This window comes from Corvus cornix, chromosome 1A, assembly GCF_000738735.6.
Source record: "Corvus cornix cornix isolate S_Up_H32 chromosome 1A, ASM73873v5, whole genome shotgun sequence".
In the NCBI taxonomy this organism is placed as follows: Eukaryota; Metazoa; Chordata; class Aves; order Passeriformes; family Corvidae; genus Corvus; species Corvus cornix.
The window spans coordinates 3,787,997-3,806,775 of NC_047057.1; the positions used below are offsets into that span (position 1 = coordinate 3,787,997).

The following is an 18,779-nucleotide window of genomic DNA, read 5'->3' on the forward strand; positions in this document are numbered from 1 at the left end:
CCCCGCTGACCGGAGGCGGCCCCGGCGGGGCACTGGCCCCGGAGCTGCGGAGCCTCGGATTTTAATGGGACCCCCCGGTATAAAAACTCCGTAGAGGCGCTTCCTCCCGCACCCGGGCTGACGCGCTCTGGCCGGCGTGGGGAGACAGCGTGCAGAGCACCCAGTGAGTGACTTGTTCTAGTGCTTTCAAAAAAATTAATATTATCCCTTTTTTTCCTCCCCCATTTTTCTTTTTCTTTCTTTCTTTCTTTCTTTCTCTCTTTCTCTCTTTCTTTCTCTCTTTCCCTCTTCCTCTCTTTCCTCCCTTCTTCCCTTCTTTCCTCCTTTCTATCTTCCCTTCTTTCTTCCCTTCTTTCCTCCTTTCTTTCTTCCCTTCTTTCTTCCCTTCTTTCCTCCTTTCTTTCTTCCCTTCTTTCTTCCCTTCTTTCCTCCTTTCTTTCTTCCCTTCTTTCCTCCTTTCTTTCTTCCCTTCTTTCTTCCCTTCTTTCCTTTTTTTCCTCCTGCCTTTCCTTTCTGTCCGCGTCTTTTGTCTCTCCCTCTCTCTTCCCACCCGCTCTCCCTCGTTCTCCCTCTCCCCCTGCCCTGTCCCAGTCCCTCAGTCCCCCGTCCCCGTGTCCCGCTGCCGTTCCCGCCGGGATGACCCCGGGGTGCCGCTAGGGGATGCCCTGGCTCAACGCAGCGCCCGGCGCGGCTGCCGGGGCGCGGGCCCGCAGCCAATCAGCGCCGCTCGGGGTCGGCGAGGCGCGGGCCCGCAGCCAATCAGCGCCGCTCGAGGCCGGCGCCCCGGTTCCTGCTCGCCGCCCATTGGCCGAGCCCGCGAGGGGGCGGGGCCGCGCGCGGCGCCCGGGGGTCCCGTCGGTGCCGTCCCGCGGCCCCCGCCCCGGCCCCTCACGGCGCTGCCGCCGCGTCCTGCCCATCCTGGGTCCCCAGTGGGGGCGGGAAGGGGGGAAAAAAACCCCTAAACCTCCTCAAATCATGTGTCCGAACTTGGCCGTTGCGGTGCGCTTATATCCTTAAAAATGACAATAATTAAATCCTTTCTGAGCCGCGCCGCCGGAGCGGGCAGCTTTATTCCAGGGGGGAGCCCCCCAGGTCCTGCACCTGCCGGCACATCCTCGCTCCCGGGGGGCTCCAAGCCCACTGGCATCCCCCGGGCTGTCCGCCGGAGAAGCCAACCCGTCCCCTCCACGCACCAACTCTCCGGGCTGGCCACTCGCAGAGTTTCTGGGACAGAGGGAAAACCTAATTTCCCCTTAAAAAAAGTAGAAAAATCTCAAAAATAAATAAACAAAAATCGGGGGGGGGGGGAATTAACAGAAGTTGTTGCCGGGGGTTCCCGCGGGGGTAGCGCGGGGGCGGCCGGAGCGCCCGGCCTGTCCCCTCCTCAGGCTCCGCCTCCCCCGAGCTTATGACACTGGAACCTCCTTAAGTTGCGTCTCGCCACAGCTGTCTGTAAGCACTGAGCCGGCTGGCGCCATCCTGCTCCTTTCAGAAAGAATGCCTTCCCTGTAAAAAAAAAAAAAAAAAAAAAAAAAAAAAAAAAAAAAAGAAAGAAAAAAAAAAAAAAGAAAGAAAGGGACAGAGAGGGAGGAAAAAAAAGTAGGGAAAAAAAAATAGGGCGAGCGAGCACAATCTGATCTGATCAAGCACTTTCAGCTTCATCCCTCCTGGGTCACATACTGCTTCTCCACCAAGGTTTGTGCGGAATTTCTTTAGCAACTTGTAGCTTTTTAAATTTTTCTTTTTCCTCCCTCTCACCACCCTCCTTTTCTCCTTGCTCCTTCCTTTCACCCCCACCCTCTTCTCCCATCACTTTACCCCCTCCTCGGTTCCCCCCCCCTTCTTTTTTCCCCCTGTTCCCCCCTTTCTCGGTTGCATAATAATTAATGAGCAATCAAAGTGACTCTGGGCTGTGCAGCAGCGAATGGCACAAGTTCTCACCGGCTTAAGCCACTGGAGCTTCTCAGGTGCAAATGGAGCAAATAAAAAAATAAACAAACAACCGCGACGACCAAAAAAAAAAAAAAAAAAAGAAAAGAAAGAAAGAAAAGAAAAGCCAAAAAAACCCCAGACCCAAGGAAAAGTAAGAGCTGGGCGGCAGGAGCACGGTGGGAGCTGCTGGGCTCAGCTCCGAGCCGGGAGAGAGCGAAAGAGAAAGAGGCGCTGGGAGAGGTGGGTCCAGGGCAGAGCAGGCGCTTCCCAGGGATGGCTGCCGAGGGATGGGATGGGTTTTCTCCTGCCTAAAAAGTCAGGTGCTAAAGTTCAGAACTTCTCAAGTACGTTTCTCTCCCTGCCTCTCTCTCTCTCTCTCTCTCTGTCTCTGCTCCTTCCCTTTCCTCTTTCTCGTTACAGGTGATCAAAGAAGAGAAACATCTGCAACAGAGCGGAAGATACGGGGGGATCTCGCTTCGTAGAGAAATTTTTACCCCGAGATTTTTTTTTTAAAATTTGTTTTCCCTTTTTTTCTCCCTTTTTATTTTATTATTTTTCCTTTTTTTTCCTTTTTTTTTTTCCTTTTTTTTTTTTTTTTTTTGGAATCGATCGTTTATCACCATAACCCCTACTCCCTCCACTTTAAACCAAACCTAACCAGAAACATCCCCAAACTCGCCGAGCACCTTTCCCCGCCCTGCATAACTCCGGCAGCGTCTCCCGCTCCCATCTCAAACCCTCCGCTCCTTGCTGAGGAGGAGGAGGAGGAGGAGGAAGAGCAGCGGCAGAGCAGCGAGCGCGGAAGATGGAGGTCTCCACGGACCAGCCGCGGTGGGTGAGCCACCACCACCCGGCCGTGCTCAATGGGCAGCACCCGGACTCGCATCACCCCACGCTTGGCCATACCTACATGGACCCCACGCAGTATCCTCTCGCCGAGGAAGTGGATGTACTTTTTAATATCGACGGACAAGGCAACCCCGTCCCACCGTATTACGGCAACTCCGTGAGAGCCACGGTGCAGAGATACCCCACGGCCCACCACGGTGAGTGCCCAAGCCCCACGCCGAGCCCTGGCTCCCACTGGCCGGTCCCGGTCCTGCCCCGGGGCCGGTGGCTCTGCACTTCCCCGAGCCCCCCGCTGCTGTCGGGCAGACCCTCTCCTGCTGGCGGGGAAACTACGTCACGGGTGGATTTTGGGGTTGTCTTATTGGAAATAAATAAAAATTCAGGCTTCCTTCCTTTCTTTCTTTCACTTTCTGTCTTTTTTTTTTTTTTAAATATTTCTTTTTCTCTTTTCTCTTTCTCTATAGCTTTTATATTTCTTTTTCTCTCTCTTTTCTCTTTCTTTCTTTCTACTTCTTTTTCTCTTTCGTCCTCTCTTTTTATCTCACGTCCCTGTTCCCTCTCTTATGTCTTTCCCTCTCGCTCTTGCTCGCCTTCCTTCTATTTCTTTCTTTTTCATCTTCCTCTTGTTTTCTTCCTCTTGCCCCCTTCTGTTTCGCTTTGGTTTCTCCCCCCTCGCTTTAATTAGGTTAATAGTTAGTGTTTTCATACTGTGTTTAGTTTTTGCACGATTAAGCTGCTCTGGGGAAGCAAAGCAAGCTGGAGAGCAGGGCTGTGAAAATGACCCTGCTGTCCTCACGCTTGGGCTATTTAATTCACACTTGGTGAGCTTGTTAGGCTTGGGACGAAGGTTTTGCACATATACCCAGGGCAGCACCATGGCGCGGGTTTAAAATAAGAAAGGAACTCAAAAAGTATAGCCCGTAGTGTAATTAGGTATCAGACATGGTGTGCTGTCCTGAGGGTCCTGCAGGAAACTAATGAGCCACAATGTGAATTTTGTTCCTGGGTCACAGCTCTTAGAAAGGAGGTGAAACACCTGGGGCCGATGGGGCCCAGGTCCACGGAGGGATGTGTACTTTGGTGCCATCTTTTATGAAGAAGTGGAGAGATTAAGTATTTATAGCTGGAGTTTACCTGGGTGGTTAAAAAATAGGGAAAAAATACAAATAAAAAAGGAGGGAAAAGAACAGAGGGTGGTTTGTGAAGCCGGACAGTGATCTCTGTCGTGGCAAAACATAAATCCCTGAGATTTGCAGTGGAAATAACCCCAAAATCTTGGAGAAAGTGGGATGAGTGGAGTGGAGATGGAGCCGAGCGGGTTCAGGAGGCTACTCCCAGCCCTCAGCAACTTGTTGAGTGCGAGCCTGCATTAGGCTCCGCTCAGTAACTGCATTGTTCTGCTATTAGTCCCTTTAAAACAATTATTTTTAAGGATCAGCAGCCTTTGTCCTTTCTTTCTTTTCTTCCCTTTTCATTTCTTTTTTTTCCCAATATATCAGCAGAAAGTGGAAATGCGGTCTCTCTGATCTAGCCTGAATATTATTTACTATGCTACTTCCTGGAGAAGATAATGAATCTTGACCCTTTCTATTCGTATAACCCACCTTCCCTTCCTTTCGAGCAGCGACTTTCAGTATTGTTCACGAATGCCTGCTATGGTGAAAACCAGTTTGGAGCTTTTCTAGACACACGCGAGCTCCCAGGCAAACATAGGTGTCCACCCTATGGCTATCTGTGCCTCTATACATCTGCGTTTGCATGTCTCCTTGTGTGTATTTAGCAATCTCTGTACACATATCACGATGCCTACAGAGGTTAAGGATCTCTAGATGTCAGTGACTTTCCAGGGCTTTATTAGCAGGCACAAACTTGCTCCCTTCCAGCTGAATAACTGTATTTTCCATGTTAGAGCCATTTGCCCAAGTTGCTGTGGATTTGGCTAGATTTGCTTCTTTGGATATATTTTTCTATTTGTTTAGCAAGGGCCGGGATTAATTAAAAATATGAGGTACAAGCCCTTAGGAACATTTATAACCAAAGGGAAAAAGATTTGACTGCGGAAATCGAGTGGATTTTTTCCCCCCACGAGGTCCAGGTCTGTATTTTAAAAGACAAGTGAAGTGTCTCTTGTCACAAAAAGGGTATGAAGTGTTTCTTTCGAGGCAGTTGTTACCCTCTGCCTGTGTCATATCACCGCGAAAAAGCCGTCTAACATTTCTGTGCAGCCTCATGGAAGAAGAAAAGACAAACTGAGTGGTTTGCAAAGTTTATCAGCCCTATTGCAAAGGTTATTATAATGTCTGTGGGCATTTTCTGGTCTTCTTCGTTTGACCAGAGAATTCCCAGGGTTTATAGCCCACGGCTCTGTTCGGGAAATCATTTTCCAGCTAAGAAAAAAAATTATTTCTGCAGTTGGGACTTGGCAATTTCACGCAGGATCTTTGCTTCAAAGTCTTTGCGGGATTGCCTGGAAAAGGGAGAGAGTGAACCAGATCTCGCCAAATCCCGTGTCACAGGGCTGGCACCCTGCTCGGAGGGTCCCGACCCCAAAAACCGTTCCTCAACAGGACCGGAGCTGCCACCCTGTGCTCTTGTAGCTTTTAAGACTTAATTTTTAAAGAGGAGCGGGGGTTCGCATCAGATGTAATTTTGCTTGCTCCCCTCGGATTCTGAGCTCTTTGGGAAGGAGAAGGGGTGGTGGTGGGGGAAACACGTCCCGGGACCCCCACGGGGGGCATTTCCAGGGTGGCAGAGGGATGTGACCGACGTGTCTCCGTGTTTTCTCCGATCAGGGAGCCAGGTGTGCCGCCCCCCGCTGCTGCACGGCTCGCTGCCCTGGCTGGACGGGAGCAAGGCGCTGAGCAGCCATCACAGCGCTTCCCCCTGGAACCTCAGCCCCTTCTCCAAGACCTCCATCCATCACAGCTCACCGGGACCCCTTTCCGTCTACCCACCCGCCTCTTCTTCCACTTTATCCGCCGGCCACTCCAGCCCGCACCTTTTCACCTTCCCGCCGACCCCTCCTAAAGATGTGTCCCCGGATCCGTCCATCTCTACCCCCGGCTCCACCGGCTCCACCCGGCAGGACGAGAAGGAATGCATCAAATACCAGGTGTCCCTGGCCGATACCATGAAGCTGGAGTCCTCTCACTCTCGGAGCAGCATGGCCTCTTTAGGAGGAGCCACCTCCTCCGCTCATCACCCCATCACTACCTACCCACCGTATGTCCCAGAATATGGCTCTGGACTTTTTCCCCCCAGTAGCCTCTTAGGAGGATCGCCAACCGGGTTTGGGTGTAAATCACGACCAAAAGCACGGTCAAGCACAGGTAGGGCTTTTGGCTTCTTCATCCCCGTTGCTCGGGAGAGGAAGCTGTGGGGGGAAAAGTGGGGGGAAAAGTGATGGGGCTGACCCCTCGCTCCTCTCTGCACGCAGAGAGATGCGCTCAAGCATCCGTGTGATGAGAAGCAGGGGATGAAGCCCTCGTGGGGGACACACACGACACTTCACCTTTCCCACAGGTTGCTCTGCTGGGTTTATAACCAAATTCCCCCTTGTCCAACCCGGGCTGGGGATAGAACCAGGCCCAGGAACCCAAACCACCCAGCCGGTGCCGCGGGGCTCCAGTCCCGGGGGCGACCCAGCCCCTCCAGCGCCCACGGTGCGCTCAGCGGCGGCGCCCGGGGAGGAAGCGAAACCGAGGGAACCGCAGCATTAGTGATCTCTCTGTATTTTAATAATGGTGCTAAATCCCGGCCAACTTCCCCCGCCCGCCCTCCGCCTCGCTCTTCCCAGGGCCTCTTCCCATGCGGCGCCGGGGATGCGGAGAGGGTTTTCCCCGGGGCGGTGAGGAGAGTTCGCCCACGCAGCCCCCAGCCCCAGCCAGCCCCGTGCCAGGGGCTTTGGATCACCCACAATGAAAGTCCCCAAAGTGTCCCCCTGATCGCCTTTCTCGGGGGGAGCTGGAGGGTCCCTGCTCTCTGCGCACCCCGCGGAATGGGGTGCGAGGGGCTGCGCGGCTCCAGCTCCCGACGGCTGAACGCACCGGGCTTGGACGTTTGTGTGCACGGAGGGATGCGAGTGAGCCGAGGGGAGTGTGCTTGTGAGCAGAGGAAAGGGCGATTAGTCAAAACTCTTTTTTCCCCTTTTCTTTTTCTTTTTTTTTTTTTTTTTTTTTTTTTTTTTTTTTTTTTTTTTTTTTTTTTTTTTTTTTTTCCCCGAGGAGGCTGCTGCAGGGTTGCCTGGCATGAATGAGATCAGTTTTCAGGGTTTTTCCAGGGTGACATTTACTCTGTCTGTCTGAGCAGGGACTGTCTCTATTTAGCTGATATGTTTGAGCTAATCCAATTATTTTCAGACTGCTGCACGCGACAGTTGCATTGTTTATCCAGCGCCAGGAACTTTAATAGAGTCCGGATGCGGTTAGAGTGACAAAAAAACCCAGACCTGTATGTTTTGTACATGAAAGCAGGAGAGAGAGAGAGATGGAGTGAAACAAAAGAGAGGGACAGAGACTCAAACAGCCCGGGAGCCGCTGCCCCGTTCAACCGGAGGGGAACAAAACGACCTGGGTATTAACGGGAGCGGCTCCCCGCCTGGCCCCAGTACGGACCGGGTGCTATGTCCGGGGTAGGGACCGGTTTGTTCTCGCCCCGGGCGGTGCTGAGCATCCCCCGGCCGCCCCGGCGCCCGCCGAGCCGCAGCTCCCGCCGGGGCACCCACCGGCTGCGCGGTATTTTCAAACCGTCTCGGCCCCCCTCCACCCTCCCCTCTTGTTTTCCTTTTGCCACTTTCTGTTACTTTACCTTCTAGAAAGACATCTGCGGTTCGTGATAAACCAACCCCAGCAGCAACACCTATTTTTTTTTCTTTCTCTCTCTCTTTTTTTTTCCCTTTAAAAGTTGATCTTAGCAAGCTAGGAGCTCTCAGACGAAGAGGGTTAGAGCTGGAGAAAAAGGAGGGAGGGGGTGATTTTGCAGGATAAAAGAGGGAGAAACTGCTGCAAATGTACTTTGTTGTTGTTGTAGTTGTTGGGGGGGTGTGAGAGAAGAGGGGTTCAGCGCAAAGGCTCTGGAAAAACGGTTGCTGTTTGTGGTTAGGGCACGGATGCCTCTTGCTCGAAGGCAGCACGGGCTGGGGCAGCGCGGAGCCAGCTCTGTGCTGAGCTGGCTCTGCTCTGCCCAGCTGAGGTCTGCCACTGCTCTCAGGTGGGGCACGACTGATGTTAGGTACGTAAAAACTTCCTCCAGTAAACCAAAAATGCAACATAAAACCCCTCAACCCTCTGAAAGTAGCTGAGACGCAGGTCTGCACCCTCCCAGTTCCCTCCTCCAAGCTGGGAACTGGCGGGCTGGGGGAGATCCTCCCCTGCAATAGCTAGGGAGAGGATAAAGAGATGCCCAAAAGGAGAAGAAGGAGGGAAAGAACTTATGGGGGTTCAGGCAGGTTTGGGCTGTTTGCTGTCCCATAAAACCAGGATGGACCATCAGGCTGCAGATGTGGTGCGGAAACCAGGGGAGTTTCTGAAAGTTTTGGGTGGTGGGAGCTTAATTTCAAATTAATCAATAGCGGATATTGTCGGAGTTGTTGTATATTGGCTGAAGCCGGGGAGATGTTTTGGTGGTTATCTGTGATTATTTTGGGGGTCCTTGATGTGGTTTGACCTGAGGCCAGAGGAAGAGCCCCCCAGGTTCACGAACACCCCTGGGAGCTGGAAGAGTGCTCCAGGAGTGACAGTGGGGTCCTCATACACATCAGAAAGGGGGGCATGGACTTAAACTCTGTATCCTTTGGGTGTAGAGGGCTGGAGGCTTCTTGCAAAGCCTGCCAAGGTTTTTCTGGACTATATGACAACACGGGGTCCGCAGAGTTGTAGAAGCCCTTAATCCAAAGGTGAGGGGAAACTATCAGCCCCCTCACTCCCCCAAAGGAGGGACCTGTGGGAGGAGTGAGAGCTTCTCCGGGAAGCCCCTTGAACCACCATGGCATTCGGGTTGTCGTTGTCACCTTCCCTCCTCCCTGCTGCTGGGACAGAGGCCTGATGCTGCCTGTGCAGTGCTGCTGGGGAGGGGAACAGGATCAGACCTCAGCAGACTCCTGTCAACCTGTGCCAGGGACACCATTCTGTCATGGCTTTGGACCCTTCATTGGAAATCCTGAGCTTGGGGAGGCCTGCCAGGGTCTGGCATGGCTGGGGAGGTTGTGGGGTTTTTTTGGGGAGGGGGGGCTTTCTCCAGCCTCTTTTACCTCTGCTTTCCCTAAGTGAACTATGTGCTCTCTTGTTTCCAGAAGGCAGGGAGTGTGTAAATTGTGGGGCTACCTCAACCCCTCTGTGGAGAAGAGATGGCACTGGGCACTATTTGTGTAACGCCTGTGGACTCTATCACAAAATGAATGGGCAGAACCGGCCCCTAATCAAACCCAAGAGAAGACTGGTGAGTCTCCTGCTATTTTATTCTTTCTTCTTCTTCTTCTGCAACTTTTGCTTTCTATCTGCAGCTCGGGATGGACAGGGAACCTCAGCCAGCTCCCGCTGGTCCCACTGCATCAGAGGGCTGGGACAGAGGGATGTTTGGAGAGATGGTCCCAGCTGCTGAGGGCCTCAGTTTTCTGGTCCTCTTGCAAACTGCAAAACAGGTTTAAAAATCAAGATCCAGGGCTTCTTGCAAACCAGAACTGAGTTTTCAACTCCACAGAGTGCTTCTGGATGGCAACCTGAGGACAGTGACACTTTCCAGGGCCTAAGGGCAGAATAATAATTTCCCAGTGACCAAAGAGATTATCAGGAATACAGGATTTCTCCAGGGATCTCCAAACTGCTCCCCTCCCCTTCTTAAGTGAGTCTCTATCCCCGTTGGCTGGTGGTATCATGGAGAAGGGACCCAAACTGTGTCCCAGGTGTCACCTTGGTCCTGCAAAGAGCTGGAGCCAACAGGTCCTGGTGCCACTGGTGCCTGGGGTGGTCATTTGTGCCTGTGCCATCTGGGTCTCCAACAAGGACACAAGGCAGGGGATGGTGAGTGTGCAAAGCCAAGCATGTGCCCAGGCTACAGAAGTTGGAGGAAGATGAAATGTGTGGGTGAATGTTTGAAATAATAGTTACAAGACTGGTGACTGTTCTAAGCATAGGCAATATGTTACAGCATCCCCAGTGATCTGTTCATGCATTTCCCTGGAAGCCACAAAAAGGTCTGGAAGCTGTGGCGATGGCTAATAAATGTGTTGAAGTGTATTTGGCAAATAATCAGACAGACCACAAGGGGAAAAAATATATCAAGCGGGGAAAAAAAAATTATGGTCCCTGCTTGGGAAGTTATTGAATGTTTTGAATTGAGGCACATTTGGTTTTGTCAGGATTAAAGATGTGGAAGGACTCCTGCGGGCTGCTCAAAATGTGAAGGAAAAGTGGCTCTTGCCTTTCTGTGGAATTTCCGAGCTGATGGATGGATCTGGCCAGTTTGGTGAGGCTTGTGCCTGGCATGGCCAGATCCTGCAGGCAGGACAGAGCTGGTTCATTTGTGTTCCCCTTGAAGGTGCTCACAGCTCTGTCCCACAGCTCTTAGTAGGGATCAGCTTCCTCACCTGTGAGACACCCATAAAATTGTATCACCTTTATTCCCTCTGGCTCCAGGAAGCATTTGCAGGGTACATTCCCAGGAAGGGCTACGCTGCAAGGGGCAGTGGTGACAGCTCTGTCTGGCCGTGTGAGTTTTGGGGAAGATGTGGGTTTGCTCCTCTACCCCGCCAAACTTCCTGCATGTGAAACCTCTCCGTGCCCTCCTATATGGGCTTTTCCTGTACAGGAAAATACTTGCCTCTCTCATCTTTCATAGCCTTGTTAGAAAAAAGGAAAAGCTTTCTAGGGAGGGAAGTACAGGCTGGAATTTTGATTTTTTTGGGCAGCTCTCTTGTTCTCTTCTCCTCCTCCCCTTGGTCCTTCTGTCTTAAACACAGAGCCCTCATTTTCTTTATTTTTTTTCCCTCGTTCTCTCTTTATGTGTAAAGTTAACTTCCTAGGAAAAAGCTGCCGGATATCTGAGCCCTGGAGATAACTCCTAAACAACAGCTCTGCTTCCCCAGTCCAAACACACAGGAGCTTGAGCATATCCAAACAAGTGGAGGGGGAGGCAGAATAGGAAAGCGGCTGGAAAGAGGGGGAGAGCTTTCAAAAAGTGTCTGATGGAACCATGAAAGAATGTCCCGAGTCACCCTGAGCCCGGCACATGTAAAATGAACTATATAAATAAATACATAGTAAAAGGTCATTCTTGGGGGAAAAAAAAGAGGAAGAAAGAAAAGAAGTAAAGAGAGACCTTGTCTTGCATTATCATTCCAATCTTCGGGCATTTTAGTTAAAGTTACAAAAAGTTCCCCTTCTTTAAATGCAGCCTTTGCTAAACGTGAAATTTGATTTTTCTACTTTTTTCCCTCCCCCCAGCTCTGCCTGGGAAAAAGAAAAACATCCCTAATGCTGTTTGCACCTATATTTATTTCCTTTGCTAACCTTTGAAAAAAAAAAAGAATCAGAAGGCACCAAATCTGGGCCTGCATTTGCATTTTGTGTGCCTGGATGTGGATGTGTGTGTGGCTGTGGCTTGACTGGATCTCTCCTGCTGTGAAGGCAGGCGGACTGGGCAAGACTGTGGATGGAGGCTCAGGGTGGGGATCCAGCTCCTTCCCTCTGCCACAAGTTTCCTGCGTGACCTTGGGCTGGTTTCGTAGGCTCTGATCACAGCTGCACTGAAACTAATGATAGGATTCGATGGGTGGGAGAGAGGAGGCAAAGAGGTTCTTAGATGCTGAGAACCCAGCCCTAGCCTTATTAAAGTCAATGGGCGTCTTCGTGAGGGTGTCCTTTGGGTGACAGGGATGGAGTCCTGCCGGCTAAGGGGGCTCAGATAGCTCTCCTTCTTCTCGAGGGGGAAGGTGAAAGACCTGGAGATGTTGGCAGGGGGATCAAGAACAGGCAGGTGGTACCGCACGATCACTGCCTAAAAAGTTTTCAGCCCTCTTGGAGGCCATTCCTGTCCCTGTCACAGCCAGTGGCAGCCCCATCACTGCTGAGATAAAACCTTCCTTTAGATTTTCTCCTATCCCCTGCCCATGCAGATGTAGAGCTCTCTGTTTCCATGTTGAGCCAAGCTGGTTTTGGAAGGATTATAGGCAATTTCTCAGCAGGTCCATGCACGTGCAATCTTATTTTAGGAAAATGATGCTTGGAGCTTTGTGGGTAAATCCAGACACTGAAAATACCCCTTAATTAAGCATCTTTATTAGTACTTGGTTCCTCCAACCTCCTCAATTTCACCTTCTCATCACTACTAGCGCTTCTGAAATTGTGCCCTCGCTCACTGGCAGCTGTGCCATGGGCTCTGGTCCTATAGATTATATGGGGCAACTAATTAGTCATCCCATTACTGACATGGCCAGGCCCGAGATTAGCGTCAGTGGATGCCATTGCTGGGAGCTTTACAATAGCGTTGTTATTCATTGTTTCCTGCCTGCTGCTGGTGTCTCTGCTAGAAGTTGGTACAGCATAAAAGGTACAGCCTGGGACCGAAAGAGCTTAAAATATTCAGCTAATGATGCTGAATTTTCGTAAATGAAACACAGTAGTTGGAAATAGCTTTTGAGAAGATAGTAGATGTTGTGATTTATTTGCTTATTTAATGTCAGAGTTTGTTTGAAGGCAGCGAGGCGGTGACCAGGCGTGTCTTTTGAACGCGCTTGCTGTAAGAGAAATTACAGTGAGTGCTGTGTAGAAACCCCAAATATCTTCAAAGGGGATGTTTCCCCTGTGTGGGCTGAGTCAAATATCACTGGTTTTTAGAAATTTCCCTAGGCTTGATTTTTGGGTCTGATAAGGGCAAAGCTGCCACCAAGAGACTCAATCCAGGCTTGTGCCCCTCCGAGCCACGCGTGCTGACTGGCGGGAGTTGGGGGCAGAGAGCTGCAGACTCTTCTCCAGCTCTTAACGAGAACCTGGCTTTGCAAGCTGTTCTCTCCATGCTGCATTTGAAACACAGTCATTATTTCATTATCCTGGTGATTTTGAAAGGAACCAAATTTGGGCCCATGTGGTTAGGAGGTGTGCGGGCATCAGTTCAGGGCTCTGCTCTTCATGGTGGGATGCGTCATCTTCTCTGCTGGTCCTGGGATTTTTTCAAGTCCCATGTGCTGTCCCCAGGTCCTGCTTGTCATCAGCACAAAGTCAGCTAAAGGCCTCCTTGGGACTGACTTGGTTCACAGTGGTTTATGGTCAGGCAAAATGGAACTGTCCCTACGGGCAGCCTGAGAGAGCCACTTGCTGTATGATCAGCCACTCTGTGATGCTTCCTAGTGCTCATGGGCATTGTCTTATTTATTTTTTAGACAGTTCTTTTTGTCTAATTAAAAGAAAAAAAAAATCCTCCTCTATCTAAAGCAAAACCAACCCGTCCTCTCTCCACCTACGCCGCATTCAATTATGATTAAAATTGCAACATGACCTAACAAGAGTTGGTATTAACGCTAAAGCTGTGCCAGTGTCCATGTTTGCATTTTGGGTTTGTTGTACAGTATCCAAAGATGTGGTATTTTCCTTTTTTTTTTTGAATGCTGGATGTGCTACAGTGTGCGGCTGTGTGGGGTGAGGGGTAAATTTGAAACAGTAAGAGCACAAAAGAGAGCATTAGAGGCTCAGTTCTGCAAGGTGCCAAGCATTGCTATGATCTGGCAAATCGCTTAAGCACATGTTTTAACTTTAAGCACATGAGCAGTCCCATTGAAAGCAACGCACTGGGATGAAATCAGAGCTCTGGGACCGTGTCATATTGATGAAGAAGAGATAGGATGGGGATCTAAAGGTCTTTTTTTTTTTTTAGGAGCTGTAGGCACTTGCACACATGCAAACACGCATACGCGCTCACACAGCGATCTGAAAACTGTTCCTCCTTCAGTGGCAGAAGGACAATTTGTTTGCTAAAGTTACAGTTTTTAAATGATAAGTACGAATTTATGCACGTGAAAGAAGGGTAACTTTACTAAATTTGACTTTGCTAAGTCATTATCACAGCTAACAAAAAAAGCTTCTGTATTCACTTTGACACGTAGATTTTTTTTCTTGTTCCTACCCCTTTATGAAATAGTAAATTCTTCTTTCAGGCTTGTTACCAATCCTTAAATAAACATGAAGGTTTGGGCTGAGAAAAGGGTGTAATTAAAAAGTTGGGATTCTTGCTCTTTGCCACAGTGTTATTTCCGATCTGGAGCCTGTCTCCTTTGAAGCTGAGCTGAATTTACAGGACCGGGCTGTGCTTGCGGTCGGGCCCGGCGAGCAGCTGCCCACCCGGGTCTCACCCGGCGCTCGCCGGAGCCGGAGTGACTCACGTCCTTGACTCCAGCAATTGTCGGTTCAGGCCCTGACTGCAGAATTAGACCCCTGGGGGGTCTGGGAGAATTAAGATGGAAAGACATGTTGGCATTTAAATAACATTTTCCCCTCTGGAATGGGCTGTGCCAGCACTGCTAATTTTGATGAGTTCTATCAGAGGTTTAGCACTCACTTTTAGGATGCCCTTTGGCACCTGATTCAGTTTACATATAATTTGGGATTAAAGTACCTTGGGGATTTTTTTTCACAATTATTATTTGTTCTCACAAGTCAGTTTCTGGAGGCCTCTGCTGATGTGCGTCAGTCTTGCAGGGTTGATGTTTTCTTTCTCAGAAATTTTGCTGATTGAATTTTTTTTTTTTTTTTTTTTTAACACGGGTGTTTTTCTCTTCCTCTCCTTCTCTTTCCCTCCTTCCCACAGTCTGCAGCCAGGAGGGCGGGCACATCCTGTGCAAACTGTCAGACCACCACTACCACCCTGTGGAGGAGAAATGCCAACGGCGATCCTGTCTGTAATGCCTGTGGGCTCTACTACAAGCTGCACAATGTAAGTGTGACTGTAATACTCAATAATGGGGCCTCAACTTTGGTGCTCAATGATCCAAACTCTTCCTTGACTTGAGGATTTCCAGTCTTGGGTGGTGCTGGACCTCTGTTATCCCTTTGGGGACCTTGGGGGTTTGGAGCGATGAGTTGTCAGCCTTTCAAATGTAGCCTATCCAACTTGGGGAGGTATAAAACAAGGTTGTCCATGGGTAATCTTAGAGCTTTTCCATGCCTCAGCCAAGAAAGGATGGGTGGATCAACACAGAGAGACATTATCTGCTGCTGATTGGGCTCAGAGTGTTGGAAAAGACAACACACTGTCCGGCAAGCTGATACCCCTCCTATGCGTAGCTTGGTTCCTCCAGCAAATACAAACTCTGGAAAAAAAGAAATAGCATGCCAGAAACTATTTAAATCATTCTTGGGTTTGTGGCTGCCTTTGTCCTGTCCCCAAAGATGATTTATTTAGGCCTTGTGTTTGCCCTGGTTGACGCAAGTGAGTCCCAAACCAAAAAAGGACTTGATTTAGTTAGCAGGGGACAGAGTATGCTCAACCTGTGATGTGAATTTTAAAGTATCTGTCATGGAAGGGAAGGAGAAACGAAATGAAATGGCTGGCAGATTTAATCTAATATCTCCATGCAAAGCCAGCTTGCAGGAACCAGTGATATGTGCCCCAGGGAAAGATCTAAAGGGATCTGAAAAGTCTTCTGCTGAATAATACTGCTAATAAAGGAGACTTAAAGCTACTCCTGTTACTCTCATTCCACATGTGGCATTAGAATAATTATTATGTCAGAAGAAGGAAAAGACTTGCAATTTCTCTGCTTTGATATATTTTTTTTTCCAGTAGTGGTTGATTGCTTTGTGTTTGGTTTGGAAATCTGGGGCTATGTTTTGCCCTTATGTCCACTCATGCAAACACATCAAAGACGTATCGGGTTTCACGGGGCATCCAACCCTTGTGGTATCTCAGTCCCTTCCATTTGTTATTTCAAGCTGTTTGGTTTCTTAGGATGAGTAAACAAGTTTGGATTAAGTAGAAGAAAACCCCAACAAACAACCAGGCTAATTTTTCACCTGTTTCATGGGAGGCATCTCTCTTGGAAAAAAGGAAAATGTGTTTACCCTTTAGTAGGCAGGTATCTCAGCATGCTTTGAGTCTCATGTATCAAGCAAAGATTGTCATCAAACTCTGTGTGATCACTGCAAACAAACAGGTTGGACCCAGAGTGAAAACTCTGAGAATATCACAAAAAATACTGTTTGTTATTTCCTTAGTAAGAAGGGATCAAGGTCAGACAGCTTCATTGAAGGGGGGATCTGTGCTTGTGCTCTGCTTCCTTTTTGGCCTTGTAACCACCAGTGGTAGGACTTAAATTGTGTAGTTTGGGAAACCTCTAAGGAGCTGCTCCTCCTGTAGCCAGCAAAGCTCTTTGAAGAAAACAGGCTCGTCTCAGTTGATGTTGGTGGATGCCTGTGTTTCAATGGGATGACCTGTACCCTTAAAGACAGTGTAATTCCTCCCCACGACTGCAAAAGATAGCAGGATGATGAGTTACAATTTGTCTACTTCCACTGTATGTATCTGACTGGAGGAATCTCCCCCTGAAATGTCTAGAATGGTGTCTGGGTGCTGAGGTTCTCCAGAAATGTGCCTGCAAGACCTCATCCTTTTCTTTTTTGCACTAACACTGCAAACCTACTTGGCCTGAATTGACCTCTAGATCCATTGTTTAGGGAAATGCCGATCCAGCTGTGAAATTTGTGACATGGGGCAGGCCTTGAGCACATTGGAACCATTTTTATATTCATTAAAAACACCAACAGCTGCTTAAAAGCTCAGCACAGCTACTTACCAAAGTCAAGCAATATCTTGCCTTATGAGCAGCGCCATTAATGGTTCCGGCTTAAATGAAACCTCCAGAGGACTGAGATCCTCTGTGTAGCAACATAACCAGGCTAGGAGACTAAAATCCAGATATAAGTGGGTAGAACCTTTTTTTTTTTTTTAATTTTCTTAAAGCATTTAGTTATGACTGTGGTGAGAAGTGTGGTCCTGCTCCCTGTGTGTATATTATCTCCTGATTACCATCAGGAGAGGGGTCAGAAATAGAGAGGCTGATTGTAGCATGTCCCTCCCAAACAGCTGTCAGCATAGATGTTGTGCCAGTACCAGTGGAAGGTCTTTGGGTGCTCGGAAGACGACTTAACTCTGTTTCAGTCTAAGCTGTCAGCTTTTTTTCCATTCCCCCTTCCCATTTTTTCTTTTCTTTGGGTTTAATGAAATTTTCTGGGACCTTAACATCATTAGGATATTTTAATGGATTGATCTGCAGTTGAAACTTACCCAGATTTTTTTATGTCCACACCGGGAATGATTGCAGTGAAAAGGCTAATTTTTTTCATGGTGTTAATTTTTTCATGGAGCTATATCAGTTTGTTTTACTGTTGATTCCCACAGCTTAAGCAAACCCATTTGTCAGTAGGATATAAGCAATAATCATAATAGTCTTGGGGTGCATTTAGTGAAGCTGTTGGCATTCCTCCCACTGACTTCAACAACAGCCGGCTCCATTAACAGCAGTATTAACAATGACTAATATTTCACATTGATACGGTGCCTTTCATCCCGTGGCATCCCAGAGTGCTTTCTAAGATACAGCCAGCCTGGAAGATTAACCCAACATTGTAATGACTATGTCTGAAGGATAAATCCGCTTCAGTGACAGGACCTTATTGAGGTCAATGGCAAAATCCCATTGTCTTCAGTCAGAGCAAGATCAGACCTATAATGGTTAAGACTATCCCCTGGATTTGATCTGTTGAATATGAGGTTCTCATCCTTGTTATTTTAGTCCTTAGAAGTGGGATGAGCCTTCTCACCCTTCAGGGATGGGTGGGAGTGTACCTGGTTGGAGGTGCAGAGCAGGCTGGCCTATGCCCACAGAAGTGAGTGATTTGCCATTATTTTTGGTAAAATTCACCAGAAAAGGCCCCTTTCACAATACCCTAATGCAGGGCTATGTGTCCCGAGAGCAGAGCAGTCAGTATTTTGTATATGATAAAACAAAGAGCATAATTCCTGCCCATAATTAATTGGCTCCATCTGAAATTAATGAATTTCATATACATGCATTGGGCTGGTTTAATTTTAATTTAGCATGTGTTTGTCATTTTTATCAGAATGAATTTTCACGGAGAGGGTCTTCCCTCCGGGTCTTTAATTCCTCTACCCCAGAAACAGAGATGGGTTCTTAGCTTTGATGTTTTGGGGACCACTTTAACCCTGCTGTGACTGGTCTTTGAAGTCACTGGAAAAATTTTCCAGCTTGCTGCTTTGTCTGTGCTGGTTCCTGACATTTATCTGAGTCCTTATCTGTTTGGCTCTCGGGTTAGTAACCTGCTTGAAGTGTGAGGCCATGATGTGACCAGCCAACAGCTTGGATGGCAGCTCTGACCCCAGCTGTGGGGCTGGCCATGGCTTTGTCACCATCCTGATGCAGAGCTGGTGTTCCTATCCTTGAGTTTCACATCAAATCATGGCCTGGGCCAACCTGTTCTTAGTGATTGAGTGAAACAGGAGAGATGTTGCTTTGGGGAAGTGTTCACTATCCTCTGGGACACGACCCCAGGCAAGGGTCAGGACCCTGTGCTTGTTCCAAGACCCAGCACAGCCCCAATCCCACCACCAGGCTTATATCACTTTGCCACAACCAGCTCCCAAGCTTGCACCTTTGCTGCTTCAGCTGGAAATTGGGTCTGGCTTCTCCTGAGCCTTTGTGTCATGATACAGATCCTCATTTGAAGCTGGTGTGGCTGGGGCTGTGTATGCCTCCCCAAATCTGAGCTGGATTCATCAGGGATTGACACCTCCTGGTCTCCTCTAACATCGCTGCCTGGTGGAGCTCACTTGGGACTTCTTCCTGGCTTTGAACCTGGGCAATACATCCCTGTAAAAAACTTAAAACAGGCCAGGCAAAGCTTTCCCATCCCAGTCGTTGATCTGGAGCAGAGGGCCATCCTTGTGTGTGCATCCTCATTAGCTCAGTGAGGACAGAAAGCCAGGGAGACAGGTTA

The 18,779-nt window shown here is 49.0% G+C and overlaps 1 protein-coding gene across 4 annotated transcripts in view; it reads left to right on the top strand.

Annotated features, from left to right (window-relative positions):
- GATA3 (GATA binding protein 3) overlaps positions 1–18,779 on the top strand; it is a 29,173-nt gene that overhangs the window by 6,920 nt on the left and 3,474 nt on the right. Inside the window, exons 1-5 of one of the 4 annotated variants that reach the window (XM_010407806.4) lie at positions 1,561–1,695; positions 2,353–2,978; positions 5,574–6,110; positions 9,071–9,216; positions 14,575–14,700. In XM_010407806.4, coding sequence (XP_010406108.1) covers positions 2,738–2,978; positions 5,574–6,110; positions 9,071–9,216; positions 14,575–14,700 — 1,050 coding nt within the window. In that variant the 5' untranslated portion in view covers positions 1,561–1,695; positions 2,353–2,737. Of the gene's footprint in view, positions 1–1,560; positions 1,696–2,069; positions 2,173–2,352; positions 2,979–5,573; positions 6,111–9,070; positions 9,217–14,574; positions 14,701–18,779 lie in introns of those variants that run through there. The other 3 variants (XM_010407807.4, XM_019290903.3, XM_019290902.3) reach the window with 3 other exon arrangements.